At 38.3% G+C, this 25,396-nt stretch overlaps 1 protein-coding gene across 3 annotated transcripts in view; it reads right to left on the reverse strand.

Moving 5' to 3' along the window:
- The window catches only part of TPD52L1 (TPD52 like 1), a 56,804-nt gene that overhangs the window by 2,059 nt on the left and 29,349 nt on the right, over positions 1-25,396 (reverse strand). For 2 of the 3 annotated variants that reach the window (XM_071741024.1, XM_071741022.1), the window contains exons 4-7: positions 15,517-15,618; positions 8,785-8,799; positions 6,580-6,618; positions 3,907-3,967 (exon numbers count right to left, since the gene is read on the reverse strand). In XM_071741024.1, coding sequence (XP_071597125.1) covers positions 3,907-3,967; positions 6,580-6,618; positions 8,785-8,799; positions 15,517-15,618 — 217 coding nt within the window. The remainder of the gene's footprint in view (positions 1-3,906; positions 3,968-6,579; positions 6,619-8,784; positions 8,800-15,516; positions 15,619-25,396) is intronic. The other variant, XM_071741023.1, reaches the window with a different exon arrangement.

Below are 25,396 nucleotides of genomic sequence, written 5' to 3' on the forward strand. Positions count from 1 at the left end.
GATCCTAGACCCTACCAGTAAACCAGTTCTTCACATGAGTAGCTCATGCTGCTTCCAGTGGTTTTCCCAGTTCTACACAGGCTGGATAAAAGAGGGGTATTAGAATGAACTGGTTCATTTTCTAAGTATCCCATGGCCAGCAATGGTAACATAGCTGCTCTCAAACATACATAAATTGTACTGGGATTTTGGACAGCAGAAGGAATACAGTAACCAAAAAAACAAAACCAGCAGCTTGCCTTCCTTTAGGTATTTGTAGCTATCTAGATACTGATAGATAAAACTGCCCACAGCAATTTCCTGGAGGGGGAGAGGAACAGATCAAATTCCATTGGTGAAAAATGCAAAATCCTCACAGGTTATCTACTCTCAAAATGCTTCAGTTTGCTGAATTTTTATATGTAAGTATTAAAAACCACAATATGACTAAATCTCTGGAAGAGTTTTCCTAACAAAGCCAGAGCTTTATCTGGCGCTTTGGAAATGGTCGTGACGAAGAGACAAAGCTGTTCTGAGTAGTTTGTCTTGGTAAGGAATGTTTATTTGTGGTTTCTCTTTCTGGTATGTCAACTTGAAGTTGAGTCAAGCCTGAAAGTAGGGCAAAACTTTTTACTCCATCCAAGAGCTGTAGCAGGACTTAGGCATTCCAGCCTATCAGCCACTGAATGCTTGGGAAGATTATTTTAATTAAATGAACTTCGTGTCCTAAGTTTCCAAATGATTAATCCTATGTAATCCTTCATTTCATCAGCTACTACAGGAGCTTGCCTAGCTTGAAAGTTCAGTAAAATAACAATAGCTTGATATTTGCTCTGACAGTTTGAGTCACAGCTCCTCAAAAAATTCGTGTCCAGTCTAGTGGGCTGTGCTGCCTTAAAGAAAGTATTGGTCCATCACTGATTTTTCAAACAGCCATACAAAATACAGCTCTTGTTAAATGTTGGTTGGCCCAGAACATGTAGGGGAAAGGCAGTCACTGTCTAGTAAATCTTCTTTTAAGTTTTTATGGCAAAACTCATCAATTATATTTCCAATCAAAATTTTCAAAAGAACACTGATTCAGACTGATCAGAGTGACTGTGAAAGTAGACTACTCCTGCACTCCTTCAAATGACTCAGATAAGGTCATCTGAGGTTGGTGACCTCAAAAAATCAGAAACATTAATGCAGTTTAATTTTCAGTTTGCTTTTCTGCCTGCTCTTCCATCTGAAAACAAAAATTATGTAAGCCACTTTACTGAATGCCTCTGGCAAATATTTAATTTACCTGTGTTCTGGTTTTCAGAATGTCAAAGAGTTGGCCACCCATGTCCAGTTGATTTCCAGGGAAAGCTGAACTAACACACTGTCCTAAGAAAGCTGCAAGTCCAAACTCAAGAGCAAATAACACCTAATTTGAATTTTGACTTCTAAATGTATTAAATCTGAAGATAAGTTTTGGCTGACAGCAGAAAGTTGTAGGATCGCTAAAGGTCTGTAATTAATATGGGGGAGGGAGGGCAGAGAAAGATGATAAAGCTACCACTGTTCTTTTGGCAGAAAACTCTCTGGGAAGTTCTCCACTATTTCAGACCACATCAAGATCCTAGAATTTAAGGAACAGTCTATCATTACCCCCTCACCCCAGTCTTCCTAATCTTGAAAGCCTTCAAACAGAGGCAGAGAAAAGGAAGAGCAGTGCCGAGGCATTCCCAGTTGTACACAGCTTATGTTAGGTCCCTAGGTCCATGACTCCACACTTTCCTTTCTCCATTTGCATAAAGAGAAAATGGTAGCAGGTTTGCCTAGAAGGAGGGACAATGAAGGTTTTGTGTGATGTGGAAAATTAATTTAGAGTCAAGGTTAATTGTTTTGTCCTGCTTAAATAAAGTTTCCTTTAGGGCTGACCTAAGAGCACCCTGAAAATGATAGGCTCAGAGCTGGCATGACAAATACTCTCTGCTAGAAGAATATCTTAACTTAATCAGCAAAATAAGATCAGGCTCTTCAAGCAAATCACTGTTAGAAGAAACAGTCTTCAGAGCTATTCAGGTTGAACTGACTTTTCCTCTTTCTGAATGACACACTGAGTGGACTGGAAATAGGACACTTCTTCCCTGATGCAGGAAGGAAATCACATTTATCCTTTAGCCCTCAAAGCAAGGCAAAAGACTTTAAGCTGTCCCTTGCACAAGTTGGCCTAAGTCTAAAGTACAAGTACTACTGGAAGCTTTCAGAGTATGTTCAGTGACTATATAGGTACAAAAAGTGCTGCACTTCTCCAGTGTAGTTCCTTCTAACTTCTGAGTGGTGAAGAAAGAAAAAAAAAAAAAAAAGCCTATTTCAGACCTTAGGTGTTCCAATGAGCTGCATCCCTTATCTAAATGGGTAAAAGGAACATAAAGGATAAGCAAATGATATGCTTGACTGCAACAGACTGGAATTCAGACCTTCCAGACTGATGCACCCCACTGTATGAATGATTCACTACAGTGAAGCTAAGTACAAAAAGCCTCTGCAGCTAAGATGAAAAGAATGAATAGGAAGCTGTAGAGAGGCACTGAACTAGAGCTCTGGAGGCCAGTGTTCTGTTCTGGCTCCTTGGGATGCTCCTGTTCTTCCCTGAGACGCAGCCTCCCACCTGTAACACTGCAATGATGTTTGTTTCTCTGGCACAGTGCAATGGGGATGGTATTACCCTACACTATAATGACTTAAAGTTGTCAGAACAGCCTGTCACTAAATAAATGTGAACGTTCAAAAGGTGAAAATGATAAAGCAACTCTGCATTCTCAGATGGATGTACTTATTTAGAAACATAAATTAAACTCTGCTGCTTGGTTTCCTCAGACATTGACTGGAAAATTTTATCTCCCATAGGATTTCACAGAGGCTCGGAAAAGACAGACCTTCCCCGTGCAAATGCTGCTTCAGTTGTAGCTATAATTCACATTTTCTGTAACAAGGAATGTTCTTCTGCCCCAAATGGAAGGCCACTTTCCTGTCTTTTCGATGCCCTACAAGTTGCCAAGCTGTTGACATTAATCTGGTATTTTCAGTTCCCTCTAAAATGAGGAGTGATCAATTTGGCCCATGTCCACTGACAGACTGTACTGGGAATGTGTTGGAATTTCTCTATTGCAGAAAAGTAGAATGCCATTTTTAGGAGCACACTTGACTTCAATGGACTAAAAAGAACCATTAGGAGACAAATCCTCTTGTTCTCCCCTTGAATGTGCTTTACCACGCAGCAAAGATTAGCTCTGTGCTAACTTGCCATGTTCTGTCCTGCTGTAGAAGAGCCTTAACAAGTAGTATTAATAGTGATAATTGGAAATTCTGCCTTAAGTTCTTCCCATCCTGCAGCAAAAACATCAATATAGTTTTGATATTTTAAATCCAGACAAAATATGGGCAGTTGAGAGGAAACACACCTGCATTGCAGAAGGATGGGTTCAGTGCTAACAGCCACCCCGGCAGTGTGAATCACACCTGAGTAAGGGGCACTGGGTGAGAGCATCTCTGGCGTGGGAAGGAGGGAAGCTCAGAGATGGAAGTTGACTGCAAGGCACAGAGCTGCAGAGTCTGGCAGAGCACATCACAAAACTCACTTCAAAATCCCAGTTTGCATCTCTGCATTGCTCTGTGGTAACACCTTACAAGATTCCTCATCATTTTAGTAAGGCTGGGATTTTTTGGTATTTCAGAGACTATTTGTTGACATAGGCAGACAAGAAATAATTTCTTAGTAAAAAAGCAAAGACTTTTTGTCTACACATTACCTTCATTTTCCATTAGTGCTCTTGCAGTTCTGTGAAGTTCTTGATGGAACAGCAAATTCAATAGGTTCCTCTTACAAATGAAAGACACAACTAAGCTTCACACTTTTTACACACACATCCATGTCACTCCACCTCTAACCTTTACCTTAAGGCTTGTGACAGTGGTCTCAACCCTCTCTTCAAACGATTTGAAAGTTGGTGAATTCCTAGGAGAAAAAGGAAGTTGAAGGAAAGAAGAGTCAGTTGCAAATATAATTGGGTATATTTTTTTTATATTTTTAGCTACAAATTTGTCAAAGCAGAACCTGCCTGGTAATTTAAATCAAACAGTGACTGGCCTGCCTGCCATCTGATACATTTAATGTTTTCAGAAGAACAGCCAGAGAATGCTGGCTGTATTGCTTCATGGTTTTATCTACTTGTGTTGTTGCTGTAATGAAATTAACTTTGTTTTTCAGCAAGTTCATTATCCACGTAATTTAAAAGATGTCAGTTTAATGTCCTGAGGCTAGAATGAAGGAGATTAGGCTGACATAGGAAGTTATCAAAGGCATCCCAAATGCCTTTGAAGGAATCCTGACCCTCCCCAGCTCCATGATTTTGTGATGCAGGTGTCTCCTGCTGCTTTCAGACACAAGAATTTAGGGAAACCTTTTCAAGGGGTGCTCCTCTGACAAAGCTGAGATATCTCTTTGCTTTTCACTCACCGTGGAACAGTATAACATGGTTTGGGGGAAAACTGAGCTGAACTTATCTTAAAAGAATTTAAATAAAAGACGACAGCTGTGATTTTCCTTCTTTAAGCAGTCTGCTGGCTTGCCTGACAACTTGCTCTCCTTCCTTCCCTTCTTCTTCAAAACTTGAAACACAGCTTCTCTTTCATTTTAAATGCATTCTATTATTTACATTTCTTCCATACATTTTGGAATGCACTGACCACAGCTAATATCTGCTATGTAATAATTATAATGCATATGCTGTTTAAAGATCCCCAAAGAGATCTGTACTCAGATTACCCCTCAGTTGCTTAGATGATAAAGGGGACCTTACTCAGTTTCTCTGCTCCTTGCTTGACAACAGAGAGCTCAATCATAGCACACTTTGTGCTTCATTATTAGCAAAGACTGCAGCTCAGAAACTGTTGTCTGGCAGGCTTCCTCTTGTACTTTCTTTACCATACAAAATAAGGAGGTGACAGGATCTCCCTAAGCCCAGTACAATATAATGAAGCAGCTACATAATTGTAGTTCTTCAGGTTCTTTTTTCAACTTTCTGTTGTGGTACAGGCAGAAATAGATTACAGAAACTACTGTCATGGAAAGCACAGGATACCTCCTAACAACATGGTCAACAGGATGTACTAAAACCACTACCTCCATTTGCTCCTACATTAAATGAAATATAGCTGTCATCTTTAACCAGATCAGAGGGTACCCTCACAGGGGAACACTGAGGCAGAAACACTTGATCCTGGCAAATGCCTGTACCTCTGTGTCAGCCACATGGATAGGCAAACATGTGCAAGAGCCTGCACTTCATTTTGCAAAGCAATGAAGTCCATGGCTGCTATAACTTTAGTGTTCCAGTTCATCCTCTTTGTACATTCTGGGAACTTACCTGGAGCATAATGATGGCCTCTATCTGCTCTATTTCTGCAAATACATTGATACCCTATCCCACATCAGGCTAAGTTAGTCTGACCCTAATTTAAGGAAAGGGCAAATGGAAGCCAATTGGAACAATATGGCAGGTTTACTTTTGGTTTCTGTTAAATAGGTGACAAACTTATCATAGGGCAAAAAGGGTCAAAAGGTAAGAGAAACTGAGTTTTGTGACTTACATTTTGCCCACAGATGACACTGGTGAATGCTTGCCTCATACTATCTACCTGCTGAAGTGAGTAGATTAGCAAGAAAGCTGAGGAGGACTTGGTACAGGGACATTTAGCAATAGGATAAGGGGTAATGGCTTTAAACTTGAAGAAGGTAGACTTAGGTTAGACATTAGGAAAAAATTCTTCATTGTGAGGGTGGTGAGACATTAGAACCAGTTGCCCAGAGAAGCTGTCGAAGCTCTCTCCCTGGAAGTGTTCAAGGCCAGGTTGGATAAGACTTGGAGCAACCTGGTCTTGTGGGAGATTTGGACCTCCTATACCTAACTAGATGATTTTTAAGGTCCTTTCCAACATAAACCATTCCATAATTCTATGCTTTAATGCTTTAGTTAGGAGATTTGCTTTCCCTGCATGTTTGACAGGGAGTGGGGATATTAATGTATTTAGAGGCTGAGGAGTAAAAAGAAAGCTGAATCCTAATTTTATTGAGAACAGTCAAAGCTTTACTTGTATAAACATCAATATTTGGCTGCAGTCAAGTAAAGCATGATTATAGCCATTAAAATATGAAAGCACTCATATAAAATCCCTCCATAGGAGCATGAGCCAAAGCCTGCTGGGTTGGAAAACATCTCTGATGCTAATGGGCTTTGGATGATGTTCTGGAGACAGCAAAACAACTGAATTTCAGAGTCAATAATAAAACCTGGTAACAATCAACTACCCAAATACATCTCAGAACTGCTTCATTTGCTGAAAGGCTTGTACAAGAGATTAAACAGTTAATACAATTAAAAGGGAAAAAAACAAACAACACAGATGGCCTATCCTGCAGCCCTTATCTACATGAACATCCTTAATTGATTGAAGTGGGACTATTCATCCAACTAAAAACTGCAGGATCAGTATGCAAAAGTATGCAAATCCCCCCTCAGTACACTGTTGAACATCACCATAGCAAACAGAATATGGGTAGCACATTACCTCATCGCAGGCATGCTTATGGAATGGCGAATAGAGTAACTGTGGGATGAAAACAAAAGATAAGGAAAAAAGCTGTAAAACCCAGTTTGCAACATGATTCTAATGTATCATTTTTATTTTTTCAAATTAAGTGCTGTTACTCTTCCTGTCCTGATGGCAACAGTTTGTTAAACTTGCTTGTGAGTTCCAGCTGACTTCCAGCACAGTGCCACACCACATTCTCAAGTCAAGCAATCAGGGCTCAAAAGAATGATGCAAAACAGCTCCTGGAAATACACACTTCAATGATGCAGACCCCTGCTATTTACAGAGACATGCAACGCGTGTCATGGGAACAGAGCTACCTCCATGTTCCACAGTGACTGAGGGTAAGCTCTGTATTGGGCAAGGACAGTACGCCTCAGGTTTGTGACCACGAGCAGAGCTTTGCATGTGGCAGCAATACTGTCCCAAACAGCCAGTGCCAGCCCCCAGTTTCTATAGGGTTCTGCACAACATGCTACTTGCCTTCAAACAAAGAGGCAGCTCTCTGTTGCTGTCTCCATCTCTCTAGGATGTTCCAGCTCCTCCTTTGCACTTCCACATAACCAAGGGTAGAAAGCTGTTTCCCACAGCCTTCCTCCAGCTCTCCTTGACACACCTCCCTCCTCAGGCTTCCCAGCAGCAAGAGCAGTAGGAGGTTGGCAAGCAGAAGATGGAGCCTCCGAATCACTCAAAGATCCCCAAGTTGTCTTGCACACCTTTAGCCCTGCAGATAGCCAACTCACTCTAATGCACTATTAGGATGGGCAGCCCTACTATTCTGGGAAGCATCAAGACTGTTCTGAATATGGATCTATATCTGAAGTGTAAGAACTGTCTATAAGTACATATCTGAACACTGGAAGTAAATTGTGCAATTTAAGAGTATGTATTCTTTCCAAAATTCATGCCTGGCTACTTTCAGAGCTGACTGACAGCTGCAGCCTGGTCTGATTAAAAACAGTGAGAGCTTTAAAGGGAACACCAACATTTGGCTGCAATCACACGAAGCATGATTATGGTATTAAAAAATGAAAGCTCTCACATGAAGAGCATATGTGTTTGTTCTAAACTATACAAATTCAGAGCAGCACTGTATCCATATACACACAAAAGATTATTTTTTTTCTGCAGATTAGGGATCCAGAAATGGGGGTAGAGGGGCAGAAGGGCAGGGATGGGGAGGAAGAGCAAGCAGGTGGTGCAGAGAGATGTTACATGAACTGTTTGCTGTTGGGTATATTTTAAGGCTTCTGCTAAGCTCAGACAAGAACTGACAGCAGACAATGCAAATGTTTCATGTCCATTTTTTCACATAATTTTTGAGACTTATAAAAGATTAGCCCAAACATTTCACAAGTGCAGCAAATCTTTAACAATCCTAGTTAAATTAAACAAGCATCCTTTCCATTTTAGTCTTGTAACATATGATAAATAAGCCAAAATAAGAATTTGGAAGTATTTCAGCATAGGCTGCTCCTCTTCTAATAGCAAAACATTCCAAATACGAATGCCTAAGTAAGATTACATTGTGCCAAATTAAATTTGCACAGCTGAGAGATGGCATGAGACAAACAGTCTGAATACTAAGTGCTCATTTCACTGAGTTAATCTTTTAATTTCTTTAGAGAAGTAAGGATGCAAGCTGCAAGAATAAATTCAAGCTCTAGATATAAAGAACCCATCTGATCATGTTAAGAAATTAGCCTATAGGAAATCTTCCCAGGACTCAAAAGTCTTGAAGAGGCACCATGTATACCTCATGATTAATAGACTTCTGCTTTACTGAAGAGGAATTAAATTCTTTATACCATGTCCATAAAACTCTGCAGACTGAATATAATTTTTACTGAATGCTTACTGTTTATGTTCCAACCTCTGGCAGAAAAAGATGGTTGAGAGAATGGGATTATGCTTAAATAGGTTTTCCCAAGAACAACATCTTTAGAATGTGTTCATTATCTGAACTTGAGACTTCTCTATTCAGGAACAAGGAAAACACTTAGTCCAGTCCTCTCCTCATTATGATCACCATGCTGTAAAAATTAGGCATTATAACTTTAAGTAGTATATGTTTTTACCATATACAATGATGCTGAAAGGAAAGAGGTTACTGAATTACATTCCATAAAACAGATCCTGTCAAATGCAGAGGCAGTATTAAAGGACAGTAACGTGTCTTACCTAATTGAATGAGATCTGTGATGGATGCATGAGGAAAGAAAAGCAAGAGTTAAAAGTATTATGAAAATGTAACAAAAATATACATCTATATCTGTAGCATGTCAAATTTCCTGAGGAGAAAAATACAATCATTTGCATTCAAATCCTGATGCTAGGATTCCCACTAAAACGTGTATCAGTTGTGATTCCTCCAAAGTAAAATTTTTCACGCACTCCTTCATTACACAGTGACCTACTCTGTGTGCAACAAATAATGGAAATTTTGTCTGATAAACTTTGTGTTCTCTTCACTAGGTCAAGCAATGCTAACTGGTTCCCCCCAAAAAATCCTACCTTAACCTCATTAAAGAGAAAGTATAGGAGAACTGGAATTGCACACGTACATCAGCAACAACTGTCTTTTTCTTTCCCTCTGGATTTCTTAATCAACTCTCAGCTGAGAAGGGTATGAAAAAATTATTGAAGATATATTTTCTAAAATAATTCTTCCCTCTTGAAAACAATACTTGAAACACTTTGACACTGTTTTCCAGCTCACAAGAAACTTAATTAAGGCAGCAGAACTGGGAGAAGCACACCAATATACAGTGTTCAAAGGATGTCATTAGGGTTCCAAAATCAAGAAATGATTAGGCAGACAGCCTCTCCTTCATCTGTGTGCTATTGATGTAGTCTTTAATTACAGACCACTTCAAGGGAACACCTGTCTCATGCAGTGAACCACAGAGTGCACACCTAATCAAAATCTCTTCAATACTTATTTTTCACATCCTTTTTCCATGTGTGGTGTGATGCATTATTTACTGCACACTATGCATACCCTGCTCTGAAGAAAATCATTAATTTCTTCAGGACTATTTACAGGGCTCATCAACTATATTGGTGCTTCTCAAACATTCACGGATGTACCTTCACAACACATTTCTGCTTAGACCAGTTTAAGTAATACTATTGCCATACACAGCCTCCTTTTACTACCTGCATGGCCATATGGTAGGGAAGTCTGTGTTACTGCAGAGCTTTAAAAACCAGCACAAAAAACCCAGCAAGTGTCAGTAGAAATGAGAGAAAACAACTGTTTCACCCATCAGCAAGATAAATGCTTCTGAAATTACATTCTGAAGCAAGGCAATATTACTATTTCCTTTATGGGCGATATCAAGAGACATAGAGTTTTGGGTATGAAAGCTACAGTATTTCAAGGAATTAACTCCCAATGGACTCAGCAAGAGTTTTAAGTGTCCAGAACATCCCTCGACCACAGAAATCCTGGAAATGCACAGCAAAAGGCTGTGCAAAAATTACAGCACCATCACAACAAGAAACCCAGAAAGGCACAAAAATAAAGGCACAGCAACAATCAACTCCCACAGCACTGAAGCAGATTAATAATACCTGTCTCCAACAAATATTGGCCTAATCTGCTTCTAAAAACCCCAATTTCACAGCCTTCACAAATAAACTGTGCCCCTGTTCAGCTTTATAGCTGAGCCCTTTTCCTGATTTCTCAAATTAATTTACTACATCCTCCCTTTCCTTTCATTATTCAGCCACAGTTGCCTATCCTAAAAAAAACAACTAATTCAAACACTCCCACTGGCTGTATTTTCTGAAGCTGATTTTTTACTTTTCCAGTTTTTCTCCCCATTCCTTAGAGTTCATGTGCATACCCTTTCACGGGCAATGTCCTTGCACTGGCTTAAATACTCCCACTATGTCCTCGTAAGAGCTGGGCAGAGAAAATCTCTGCCAAACCTTAGAGACAATATTCCTGTATCACTTGCTGAAAATAAGTTTGAATTAGCAATGACAGCACAACAGCACTGACTGCTGCAACTGTGAGCCACTAGCCTAGCACTTGCTAAGCCCTTATCTGCAAAGCTGGCTGGAGTGCTCCCCATCTCTGCTTTTGACTTTTTTTTCTATCTGTCCATAAAGCACCTTAAACTTCTCTACACTGATTCTTTTATTTTATAATTTAGAACCATTTTGAATTCTAATCCTGCTGTCTAAAGTGCTTGCATTCCTTCCCACTGCAGTCATGTGGGGATTTTAAGTGTACACAATGCCATCATCTAAGTCTGTAATAAAGATGCTGAGGAGTAACAGACTCAGGACAGATGCCTGCAAAATCCTGCATGAGCTACTGACACCTATTCAAAATTGAATGTCGTTTTCAGCTCCCTATGCCCTCTTCCTGCAAAAGCTGTAACACCTATACTGTATTTCTCTTATAGGTCACTTATAGGATGAAAACACCATGGACAACTTTATCTAAGTTCTATCACATCTCATGCATGCTCTCAATCCTCTATAACAGACTCTATCAGTTCAAGATAATTGTTCTTGACAAGCCCTCTTGTGTTTTTGCCGTCATGCTATTTTTTTAGACATAAAAAAAATGACAGGTTAATGCATTCCCCCAATACCTGCTTTGAATTTCCTGGATTTCCCTTGCCCCTTTCCAGACGGACAAACTTTGCCTTATTTCATCCCTCTGATACCTCATGTCCCTCCTGTGCTGATTCCCATCATCTCTGAGGGCCACATTCACACACCTCCAATCATGCCCTTGAGCCTTCTGTCTCTTTCCAAATGTGCCTTTCAATTTCTGCCAGGAAGCAGGCATTATATTACCTTTTATTCATCTTTAGAGCTGGCTCATTCCAGGCACTGAATTTGTGTAATCATGTAAATAAAGAATATGTACAAAACAGTTGAATGAAGGATGTATGAGCAGTTTAACTGCTGACATCCTCATTTGCATGCATGCCTTTGTTAGCTTAATTTTTAATGTATTTTAAATTTTTTAATGTATTTTAATTTTTAATGTATTTACTTGTGTAGTAGTAACGTATGGACCATGTGTAGTAGTGTGAATAATTTCCTTTTTTATTTTTATTCTTAAAGTAAGCAAAATCAGAAAGTCACCCACTTGGTATTAAAATTAATTTCTATCAAGGCCATCAGCATGGCTGAAACTCTTAGGGCCCATACATACAGCTGTCCAGCAATTCTGCATTAAAAGAGCCAAACTTTACCAGTGTGCAAAGGAGCAGTGGATAAATACCCTTAACTCTGTATCACATCTGTGCTCTACATGGCAAGAGCCTTGTTGAAACATCAGTGTGACTTCTGCTTTTGAGAGATGTGAGCCCATGCTACTAACCCATGAGTGACCTGGAACTCCCCTTTGCCTTCCTTCTCCATGTCAGAAATTGTTAAAGGAGATATGTGTTGGGGAGGGGAATGCAACAAAAAATCCTGGTGGCATATCATTAATCTCAAGAGCTATTAATGAGGAATCTATTATCTTCAGTATATTACTAGTGCCTGCTTGTACCCCAAAGAAAAATCATGTGTATACTGGTTTCATAAGCAGTTCTGCTGTTTCTAATAGTGACAGTATGAAATAGCATGCATTACAAGTATATAGAGACCTTACCTTACAAGCACTAATAGTAAATACAAAATTTAGAAGCTGTAAAATGCTAAAGATTACTTATAGACAAATGAATTAGACAGTTTGTGACACTGAGTCTATCTGGCCTGTTGCTGATATATGATGTTTAAGTGAGTATTTTTAGAGAGAATAAAAGATTCATTCAGGTTATTATAACCCTGCATTTTCAGAACAGAAATATTTGCATTTCATGTTGTGCTCTGCACAGGTAAACATAGCAAGCAACCTGGAAAACACAATTTTGTTTCCCAAAGAAGGAAGGCTTCAGTATTTCAAGTCAGGTACACTTGTGAGCTCTTTCTAAATCTCCATCACCACAGACAGGTGGCAAAAAACACCAGACTGCTGACCATACTGGGAATTACAGTGATCATTTGGATTTGAGAAATCAGTTTCAAGCATCTGCTCTGAATGAAAGCAGAAGAGGGATTTGCATCTGGATGCCATTGGTGACTATCAGCCTTAATGCCTGAACCAGAGAATTAAGCCAGAATCTGATGTGTATTTAAATCAGCATTGTGGGAGGGGAGTGTGTGATAATCCACATACCAGATCACTGAAATTATTTGGGTTAGCAAAAAAGCAGGCAAACAGTGAAACAAAGAATGTCTCCTGGCAGCTTATACCCCCTTAAATATGGCTGGCTTTGGACCGGGAGGATTTTTAAGTGATAAGGTTTACAGTGTCACCCCACACAGAACTGTACCTGCCCAAAGTTGAGTCAAGATCTTAGGCCAGCTTTGCTGCTGAGGGAATCATTACTTCAGATTCAGGATGTTTAGCAGATGCAGAAAGCCCAAGTCATGCCATGCTTTATGTAACTACAGGACTCTGGCTGTACTGCTTGCTTCTTCTCATCAAACACCAAGAAAACTTTCCTGAGAAGATACCTGAACACAGTAAGTGGCCACAAAAATTACAATCCTGGTAGTTTATATTTTCCTGAAAAATTCCAAGACAGGTTAAAGAAAGCTACTAGGAACAAGCTGCTTGATTAATCAAAATGCTGATGGACTTAGCCTCTGCTTTGGGCCCTTGGCTAAGGGGCTAAAGGGATAAATTCCACCCATCTGCTTTCTAAGTGCTCCTCAGAAGCATGATCACCCCATGGGGGTGGGGGTTGGCACTGCCAGGCAGGACAAAAGCATTTGGTAGCAGTCATTAATTCAGGGAAATACTGAAGGAAAACCACGCTTTATTACAGGAAAGATATTTCTGTCTTTGCAGTTAATCTCACACCCTTTGCAAAGTGCAAGCAACAGGACCTGAGAAGTAAGGAATTTTTAGAGTCATCCTTCCCCTTCTGATAAAGGGGCAGTGTTCAAGGTATTTGCACACCAACTCTTTGGTCACTGCTGCAGGATCCAAGGGATGAAAGCAGCAACAGGACTTGATCACTGAGCAGTGGGCTTGTCTTAGTGGAGGAAGTGTTAAAATTGCTGAAAAGAAAATGAGACAGAGGATTTGTCTGTGCCACATACAGCACGCAAATCTCCTCGTGCATTTCTCAAAAATATGCAATACAACTATGAATGCAGGGAAAGCAGAAAGAATAAACAAAGGCTGGAAAAAAGGCTTGTGAAAGCAACTCAGGCAACTGCAACCTCAGCCTGGGAAAGAGAGAAACTGAAGGGAAATATGATAAAACTAGAGCAAATCATGAGTGATGTGAAGGACAGCAGGTGAATTACACTCACTATTTCTCATAAGAGAAGAGCCAAAGGGCAGCAAAGACCAGGTGGACTCCAAATAGGGAATGACTGACTGACTGATTGACTGACTGAACAAACGAACTTCTTTACCACATATCTGTTCATCTGGGGAGACATGAGGTGTTATGAATGTCAAAAGCTCATACAAGTTGAAACAATTTTTTTTAAACGAAATTCATTAAGAAAAAACCTTAAAAGACTTTAAAATGAAAGTTCAAACCTCTGTTTCAGAAAAAGTTTCCAGCTCTCAGATTGCTGAATGCTAAAAAAAAAAAAAAAGGCACTAGGACAACATCACTCCATACCTTGTTATTCTTAAATCCTTTTCTAGGCATATACTACTGATAGATGTTTAACTTCATGGAGTCACAAAAGTCTTAGTTTACATCCATACCCTGGTTGCAATGCACTCACTAGATTTTAATTTTAAACTGCAATGTGGAAAAAGCCATTGTAAAGCACATCATATAGTGATGAAGAATTTCCTTTTTCAGTTTTAACTAGAAAAACAGTAGTATTTCTGTAGAGTGTTTATTAAGCTGGATGTAAAAGGTAAGTATGAAGGAGGGATTCTAAAGATTTCTTAAGATTCAGAATAAAAAATTTAAAAGGTGAAAAAACAAGTTTTAGCTGCCAGAAACTATGCTTTAGCCATTTGCAGTCCAAATATGCATATGTATTTGAAATACTGTAACATGGAATCACACCATTTGTAGAACATGGTTACCTGATACATTATAAAATTCACAAAAAAGTGAGTACATACCACTGTCTTTAATAAATGGCACCCTAATTCTGCAGCTCAATATGTTGTAGAATCCAGTGCACCACAAAAAATCAGGTCCCTGAAACACCTGAGAAATTCTGTAATTCTGCTACCAAGATGAAAACTGAAGTGCTGTTTTACAGCATACTATTTCTTTATTTATGCTGTCATTCTAAAGAACTTTAAGATCAACATTCTAAAAGATATACTAGCATATAAAGCCTGATATTTAAGTTGTACTGAAGTGCAGTTCTTCTCCTGACCTCAACTCCTGATACTTTCATTGTATCTTCTTTTACAAATACAACTGCAGAAAAAACTTTGCACTTGTACATTTTTTAAAAGCTGATAAAAACAGCCTGAAATGTTTTTTTGATTTATCTTTACACCTTTGTCTAACTTGAAGCTAAGCAGCTCCAGGGCAGGCCTGTTTTCTTCAGATTATCCTGGTATCCAGGTCCACGTATGAATAAAATCAGGCTTGTAACTTTTTGTTCCATTTTACTAGTACAGTTCATTCAGCTTGCAAAGTTATTTCAAAAGGATTTCAAAATTGTACTTAAAAAACAAACAAACCCCCCCACACACACACAACAAACAGAACTCAAATAGGAACTCTTCACAGGTTGTTACCCATTCTTTTTGGCTGAAACTATGAGTGTTGTAAAATAATCTGACTACAAACTACTTTGAACCTTTAAAACACTAATTCAGAAGGAAAAGAAGAGCTAAGGGATGACTTATACTTTTTGTCCTCAGAATAAGACCAGAAAAGCTGCAGATCCCTATACCTCATATCTCCAAACTTCTTGCTGATAGCAGTTCCTACGTTGCTGATAGCGGCTGTTGCTTTCTGTCCAGCGTGGCTCAGAGTCTCATGTGTCTTCTTGTAACTATAAACAAGAAACAGAACAGAAATAGTTTTAAGTACTAAAAAAGAGAGGCTACAATCCCCAGCACCTGATTCTTTTTTCCCTCGATTTCCACATCCTAAGGTCCCATAAACTGAAAGGTTAAGAAACGTAGTAACCGTAACACAACAGATAAAAGATGCCCAATTCTGCACCACTGCCTCCTGTCAGCAAAAGGGTCTCCAGAGGGGTTCTTCACTGCATTTCTCCTCCTGTCAGACAAGACCCCCTGAGTGGTCAGAGCAAGCTATTCAAGTGGGATGTAGTGATTTGTTGAATACCTGTTTGATACAGTTTCTGTACATTTACATCAAATAAACATTCTCACAACAGACATTTGCTAATTTTTTTTGCTACTTTTTGCAGGAAAGCTGCTGTTGAAAGCACAGAAAATAATTAGGACATGCATAGCTTTGCTCTTCCATATATACACAGATACCTTTAAAAGATGCACTTCAAAATTAATTATTGATATTTCAGATCAGACAGAGTTAATCAAATCTGTTTCTACATGCTACAATTTTTTTTATTATTTATTTATTTTAAGGAAGAATGTTTTGAGAGACACAGAGAAAGAAAGATGAAAAAACCTAGACAGACAATGGAAATTATAGTACTTTCAGAAGATGCTCTTTTCATGTATACCATAAACATTCAAATACAGAACCATCTTAATTTACTGATCCAGAAGATATGCTCTGACCCACACAGAGTCTACAGAACAGCTAAACTGAAATTAATCAGAGAAATCAATAAGCTTTTCTGGACAGATGTTTTTTTGCTGAGTAAACTAACTCTGAACATGTCAGAGGCTTCCTTCTGACTAAATTATCTGATACTCCCAGTGACGCAGATAAGTTCAGAATTAGAAGTACTGACCTAGTAACAAAAAGGAGAGCACATTATAATCACAACTGTATCCTATGGTGCACCCTAGCAGACAAGAAATGAGGAAATTATTGAAAAAAATTAATTAATACAATTCCACTGATTCTAATTCTCCTTTGAACAAATTCTGTAAGATTGAAAATGTGTACCAAAATACACTGGAGATTAATAAAAAAAACCCACTGCCTAATTCCTGAAACAGAGTATTTCTTTTACTTTCAGGTAAATTCTCTTTTGAACAAATCCTGTAAGATTGAAAATGTGTACCAAAATACACTGGATATTAATTTAAAAACCTCCACTGCCTAATTCCTGGAACAGAGTATTTTCTTTTACTTTCAGGTAAATGAAAGCAGTCTAACTTTGCGGAGGCAGGAGGAGAAATAAGAGAAATTTAACATTTGCAATATGGCACATCACATTTTATGTAAGGTCCTTTCAGCTTTAGCACAGTATCTATTGCCCAAAGTCCTCTTCAGGACTCTGTTTTAAAAGCCACTGGTGAGAAGATAGATGCCAAGTGATGCTCTGTTCTTTCAGACAACATTCTATCAGCAATTAATTTTCCTCAACACAAATATTTTGCTTTTATGTTCCTAAGCCTCAAAATACCTTACAGATTAGTGACCCTAGAAGATTTAAAACTGTCAAGTAAAATGGCTCCTCTGTTTTTAAAGACTAGAAAGGCAATCTGCAGGGAACAACTTAGACCAGAGTAACCAGTCTCTAGAAAAGCAAAGGTAGATAAGCTGAATCAACCACACTCACAGTGTTTAGTGACAAGAAGGGCTACAACATTTCAACAGTGACAGAAGGAGCACACATTATAATTAGAAAGGCAGGAGCATAGGATATGCCTGGTTTATTTCTTCTGGCAGAATACAAAGACCACTGTAAAGATTGTTTTCACTGTGTCTCCTTTCTCCTCAGCCCCACTGTCTGATCCTGCACATAACAAGACTGCAATGCTATTATTTGACCAAGGCCTCATTCTGTAGCTTAGCTGGTTTAATAGCTCTGTCATTCTCTTGCTTTCAGTGGACATACTCTCATATAAACTACAGAGACATTTATGATACTTCACTAAGCATCTATGCTATATGCTCTGAGCATATAGCATTTTTATAAGTGTTGCCTATGAAAAAAAAATTAAATATTCTAATGCCTGTGAGTTTTTATAAATATATATATGTATATATATATACATGCATATTAAGTAATATATATATTTATTTTTCTTAAAATGTCTACATAACTGCATACAAATCTTTAGACATTCTTCTACCTGGGAAGTTTCCTAAACCAATCAGAACATGTGGAATTTTGCTGATGAAAAAATGAAGTCCAAGACTTGACTTTCAGATGTGAAAGGTCCTTGGTAGCAGTATCTACTTATGTACAGGCTAACTGTATGCAGTACATAGTGAAATACTCTGCAGATATCCTCCCGAACTAATTTTTCATAAAAAACACCTTGTATTCATGGGCATATTTAGGTTTATGAAAAAACATCTCCATGTCTTACCTTTCTGCTGCAGGTTCTTCACATTGTGTAAACTGCTAAGAGACTTGTCCCAAATATGCCATACAGAAGCAAGACTCAACTTTAATTGAGAAAGTTTTGAGTCCTCTATATATTTCTTAACATTATGTTGGTCAGAACACACCTTCTGGGAACTGGCTGAAATGACTGACTTTAGCATTCCAACTAATACTGTGTTTTCTCTGTAAATCCCATAAACCCCACATCCTCCCCAGTATTTCCACTAGCAAGGAATACATGGAGACTGCATTTATGTTCCTAATGCTTTTGACATTACATAACAGCATAAATCCAGCTAAGACTGTTACACAACTGGTCTTTTTTCAGCACAAACTTCAGCAAAAACGATCTTTGACATGAACCCCCTCTCTCTCTCCAGCAATAATGAAGAAGAGCTTTAAGGGAAAAAAAACACAAAACCCCACAAAGGTAAAAATGCAGTGCAACCCGCAATGCCTGTCAGCAGAGACAAGAAACAGTAACGTACATCTTAGTAGATCTCACTGACAGCTTAAAAATCAAGCATGCCCCCCACCCCTGCCTCTCTACTATTATGCAGATCTCTATGCCTTCTTCATAAATAAATTATCCTTTCACACCACACATTGCCTTACTGTAGCTAGTTATGCTTTGTACTGATACACAGCACAGTATTGTGCTTCAGATATTTTTATCATCATGGAAATGTCATATTTACAGAGTTCACTTGATACCCTGACAAACCCTCCAGTACCCACGATCTCTTCAACATACACTCTGTGACCTCTGAGAATCTTCTCAATTGTATGCAGCATTAATAATTTGAGCCAGCAGTTTTCATATCCTCATGTAACACATATCTGTGTGTAGGTTTTTTTAATGCACTGAACACCTTTCAGAATGTTCAGAAACATCGAAGAGTAGAAAAAATTTGCTACTAACATTAATTCCTTCAGCTGAAAAATGGTCAGCGACCCTGAACCTTATGCCAGCAATGCTCCAGCAGAAACAAACTCAAAGAATTTAGGACACAGACATTCAAGAAACACCTCATCCAACACACAACATTAATTTTTCACTCAAATACATCGTTAGGCTCTATACTGTTCTTACACTAATACAGAGTCACCATAACCTCCCTGAGTTCACCCTCTTTATACCAGATGCCCAATAGCTTTAGTCAAAGTAGAACCAAACTACCAGGTACATAGAGCAGGAATACCTTCTCTGGTTTTATGGCACAGATGAATTGCTGGTAGTGGCTAACGAGGACCATATTTCATGCTTTTCACTTAGCACTTTTAACATACTTATAATGTGTTACATAGACAAGAAGGATTAAACAGATGTGGCATGTGAGTTGCTGTCACAATTGTAAACTTGTAAATAAAACTCATGCCATTTTGAGCATTACTTTTTAATATCATATTCACCTAAGATTGTCATTCATCATCATCTGATTATAATTTGTTGTTTGTTTTTTTAAAATAGGGTATGAAGAATGAAGAAATACATGTATGTATGAAGATATGATGTATGATATCATACATTCATATGATGTATGAAGAAATACAAAAGCAATAGTTTATAGATCTGATTACTAGTGCTTATCACAAAATACGTTGATATTGCAGTTATAGTTTGATAGTATGCCAAATATATTAAAAAGGAGTCTTAAAGGAAAGTCACATATCCAGTATTGTAACATATTAATTAGGCAAAGTATGTTTTGACTGCATTTTTACCTGATAGTTTCAAATACTGCATTTAAATTGGGCTATCATATGACAACCAGAACTCACTATCTGATATTTACTCACTATCTGATGAGAGCAAATGGAAGAAGATAGTGTTTCATAAAATACAATGTCCAAAGGAAATAAATAGGGATTCATATGGAGTATAGCCAGGCAGCAGACATATAGAGAGGTCAGAGAACAGCATGCTTGAATGATCAACATCATCTGCAGGCTAAGACAGGATAGTCATACTGCATGCTATTTGATCTCTTCTCAACTCAATGCAGACATGCCCTTCACACAGCAGAGTTAAATCTAACCTTCCTTCACAGGTGCAATACATAGGCTTTTGACAAAAGTATGCTACAAATTTAATATTCATATTTTGCACAGCAAGCTGCGCATTCGATCTACTACAGTAAATTATAAAGAATTTAAATTCAGCTTCTGTAAAATTAGTACATCTGCCAATTAGTACATCTTTATTCAGTACTGTGCCTCTCCATCCATGCTTGCTGGCAAAATTAATCCATTTGAGACACCCTCTTCTGTGATAAGGCTTACATAAAAGTCAACAAAATGCAAACAATTGACAACAAAAGCATACAGTAGAGCAGAGCCTGGCAGCACAAGCTATGCCTTATGGAGCTTGTTTCTTTTTAGTCTTCAAACCATTAGTCAGCTTAAGAATGACATTTCTGAGATCAATGTAAAGCATCTGGATCTCTGAGAAACTCTCAGCTATAAAACTATTTTCCTGTAGATTTGCTGTGAAAAACAGGGCCTATTGTTAACTAAATTCTGTCAAAGCGCGAGTTAAATAAATGTATACATAAATGGCAGATAATATGTACATAAAACATTCTCCAAGAGAATTCATTTTGCCCACAAATGAACTCTTAAACTGTTTTGGGGTTGTTTGGGGGGGTTTTTTAAGTGCTCACCTGAAATTCATTCCAACTTCAAAACCAAATGACAGAATGACATTTTTAGATATTCTTCCCTTTGCCAATTATGTTAAAAATGAATTGAAACTGTGCTGGCACTTGGATGGGTACATATTCCTCAATCAGTCAAAGGAAGTACACCCCAGGTAGTTCCTCAGCCACAGAGAGAGGGAGGGCAGAGCTGAGGGAACCAAACCTCTGCAGATCACAGGGGACCTGCCTGCAGCCAGAAATTAGGGCTCAAGCACACCAAGATGAGTGTTCAGCAGGCTGGAGAGAGACATGGGTCAGGAAAGGTTCCAGATGAAGGTGACTAATATTCTGTAGTGCCCTGCATTGCAATATTCAAAATCTCCATGTACAAATGCCACAATATGTTGTTTTAAGGACAGATGATCCTAAGGTATTCCAGGATGAAACTTCATAGTTCATCACACCTTAAACTATGCCATTAACACTGTCTGTGGGCTCTGTACTGTACAGTAGATGAAAAAAACTACACAGATGAAACATATCCCAGCCTCCCTTCCCTTTTCCTTTCACCTGTTCCCTTTGCCTGGATATTTTAAATTCTGGTCATTTAGAGATTGTAATTTACACTCAGGCCTGCCCTCCTTACAGTTAGATACACATACATACAAATATCTATAATATATGGGAATTTCTATAATCTATGGGAATTTCCATTAGCTGAAGCTTCTGGAATAAACAAGTATCTTTTAGGAAACAGAACATACAAATAAGCCTAAGTTAACTTCTCAATGTCCTTTCTCCAGCCTTATTTTCCATTACACCACCCTTCCAAGTTCAAAGTCAGGGCTACAGATGGAAAAGAGGCAAAAATCTGTTTTTGAAGAAGGCATGGACATTCCTTGTCTGACTCAAAGGACACAAAATCAGTGGAACTCCTTGCTAAGCCAACATGCCTATTTCTTCACTTACACAATGGCAACATTTACTTTTAAATTTACGGAAGAAATCTCAAAAGGTGATTGCACACATTGTAATGAACAGAAACACCCATATTTCTTTTAATACCATTCATAATAAGTAGGAGTGTGGGAACATGGTAATCTGAGATCCTAGAAGTCATAGTAGGACCACTGTTGATCACAAATTATATTGGACTTCCTGAGAGAATTCTAGTTATAGTAATGAAGACTGCAGGTACAGTAGATTTTAAGTCTAAAGCACATGCAGTGAAACTATTATTTCCTATTTGATTATTACCTGGCAGAAATTTGAACTACAAAACAATGTTTCTACTATTTGTGGAAACCCACACAATTGCTCTTAGGTTCCCTATCAGTGGAACTAAGCTTGTTCACAGAGTTTTTAACCAGTAGTCAACAAAGGGATCCTTTTTATTTCTCTGAAGGAAATGGCCAAGCCCATGCTGAATGCTCTTGTCTTAAATCTCAGATAAATATTACATGTAAGAGCAGACAAATATTGAAACCTTCATAAAAAAAGCTTCAAAAGACATTCACCACCTCAGAAAGTCCCAAGCACTGTCTAGGAGATATTCCTTTTGGAGATAGCACTTAGAATTCTTTTGATTCTGACCACGAATTCTGTTCCTACAACAAGTGAAAAATTTTGGCTGTGAGAGAAAAAAATTAAAAAACATTTTGAAAACACAGCTTTGTGAGAGTCCTGTTCCAGATATCACTCTTACATGGGTCCACTTTTAATTGCATGAAAGGCTTCCCAATCCCTGGGCTGAAATTAGTAAGTATAAAGCTTTGTGGACACTTAACTTCATTTCATTACTACAGCCCTTAAGTAAACAATGGGCTATCTAAGTTTTTAGCTCTTCTAAAAATTTATCAGTGGCAGAACTGCCACTGTAAGAGTACTGTTTTGGGGGAAAGTTAGTAGCAAACCCAACCATTTTCATCTTCCCAGAAGCTATCTCTGTAGTTATATTACTATTTCAGTAGTTTTATTACTATTTCATTGATAGGTTGAAAAGTTATCCATTGAAAACAGGGGAGACTTATGCCTTCTAACAGTTGGTAACATTTAAAGAAAGAATGACAAAGGAGCTTCTGGGAACTATTGGGCTGGACTAAGGTGATTTGTGAGTAATTTTACAGATGCAACTCTTCTTTATAAACTCTATGGTATTGAAATATCTCATGAGAGGACAACACTATAACACCCTATTAATTTTTTCCAGAGACATACAGAAGAGCATCAGTTTAAAAGCTGAGGGACAGACAAAGCTCAGCGTGGTTACAACATACCAGCTTAGCAAAAGGCTACAACATACCAGCTTAGCAAAAGGCAAGGTCTATCTTGCAGATCTATGTTCTTAGTGCTTCATGAGGGATTGGTAAGGAGGATAAATTAACCCTTGTAACCTCCTCCATATATAATGCAGTGCAATTCTGTAGCTGCATTGAAGAATACAGTCCTTCATAAAGGATGAAGGAGCATCTCTCATATGAGGAAAGGCTGAGAAAGCCAGGACTGCTCATCCTGGAGAAGACAAGGCTCATAGGGGAATCTCTTCAATGTGTTTAAGTAACCTGATGGAAGGGAGTGGAAATGATGGAGGCAGACCCTATTCAGTGGTATCTAGTGAAAGAAGGAAGGGGCAAAAACTGAATTTAAAAAATATTTAAACAAAAGAAAAGGGGGTTTTAGGACTAAGGGTAATTTAACACTGGAACAGGTTGCCCAGAGAGTCTGTAGAGTCTCCATCCTTGGAGACATTCAAAACCTGACTGGACACAGTCCTGAGCACCCTGCTGTAGCTGACCCTGATCTACCTGACCCTGCACTGAGAGGAGGATTGGACTAGACAGTCTCTTGATATTGCTGCTAACCTACGTTGTCCTGTGATTCTGTAAAATTAAGGTCAATCTTACAGAAGCCATCTCCTTACCTTAGTGCACTATGCAGTGAAGATCTGAAGTAAGGAAGAGAGAGCCGTGAAAGCTTTATGGAACAATCAAACAGCTTTAAGTGAGTGAACACAATGCTTTCAGGTTACATAAAACATTTCCTTTGTAACAAATGTTCATTAGAAAAGCTCAATTATGGCCTTTGTAAATATCCCTGGAAAGATGTTTTTAATGATTCCTTAAGCTAAATACATATCCTCAAAATCTGCCAACATTACCCTGCTTCTAGCATCTAAATATGAATGAATTTTCTATGCTTAAAATATAAATTAAAACCCCTGCCTTGCTAGAATCTAGCTGAATGTCCACCCACCTCTATTCACTGGAAACCTGATATTTAAAAAGATGTGTGGGGGAAGTTCATTCCAGTTGAATGCCTTACCACCATGAAAGCAAATTAAGCTTTAGACAATCATTTGCTTTCTAGTTACTGATATCCTCTATAGTAGAAGCCCCTGCCTTCTTTAACAGATTATACTAAAAACCAGTGCACTGAAAATCACAGAGGAAATGTAACAAGGACCTTGAAAAATGCCTTATGATTCTGGTCATCATAATAAGTGAATGACTTCCAGGTCTACTTCATAGAAAGCTGAAAAAATGCAAACAATATTACAGATTTTTGTTAGAGAAAACTAAAGTTGACTAAAAAAAGCTATTTTGATACCAAATAAAAGCTGTACGTTATTGCTGCAAAAGTAATGTATTTCTAGAGGTAGTTAGACTTGGTTTTGCATATTGTAAAGCATGAATTAATGACAAGGAAACAGACTTTGTACAGAACTGTTGTTGATCCTGACATCATCTTCAATCTCTGGAGGACATCAGCTCACTGACCTCCAGCTTTAGCTTTCCTCAGTATGAAAAGCAAGAAAGCTTGGCTTTTTTTTTCCTTTTTAATCATAACAATGACATTTTCTGACATGTACATATCAAGCATACTCAGGCTATCTCCTAAGCTCTCAAGGCCAACCATTTAAAATGTAAATGCTTAAAATCAGACAATCTCAATTTTACATTTAGTCATTCCAGGTGGCATCTATCTTATGAGTTAGGTCATGAGTCTTAACTAATTGTGCAGACACACTTTACAGAACTGTTTCTGAGAGAAACTTCACCACTCCGCCTCCAAGTCCCCTTCAATCCTCAGACTGCATCCCTAAATGGAGAGCTTAAAAAGATTATTAACAATAAGAGGACAAGAATTTGGTGATTAATATTTCTCTGTGGCTTTGAAAAGCTCTTTGTTAAAAAAAATGGCTTTAACTGCCAAAAATGAACAGAAGCTTTAAAACCCAGTAAGACTGAGTGAAAGCAAAAATTTCCTCCTTAAAACCATCTCTTTTTAAAATTATCATTTGTGGATTTAGAAGCCCAAAGTACAAATACGCAAATATTTTTAACTCCTATTTCTTAAAACAGGTTTTTCACCCTTGCTAGATCAGAGAATCTTGGTGAGTAATCCTATCCCATTGCTATTTTAGTGCAGCAACAATGAATCACTTCCATTTACTTAACATAACCATTCTGAAGAATGCTGGATTACCATGATTTCTACTGGCACCAGCACACTGCCATGAGTGTCAGTCAGAATTATAAAGCAGTTAGATGGTGGCCATTATGGCTGATTTTTGAGGGCACAAACAGACCCCTGCTGCTCAGTTCCATATAATTACTTGTGGGCAGCTTGTTGATTTAGAAACTCATCTTAAATAAGAAGTAGCAACTACCACGCTGATGGAGTCTCCTAAG

This window comes from Heliangelus exortis, chromosome 3 (genome assembly GCF_036169615.1).
Source record: "Heliangelus exortis chromosome 3, bHelExo1.hap1, whole genome shotgun sequence".
Lineage (NCBI taxonomy): Eukaryota > Metazoa > Chordata > Aves > Apodiformes > Trochilidae > Heliangelus > Heliangelus exortis.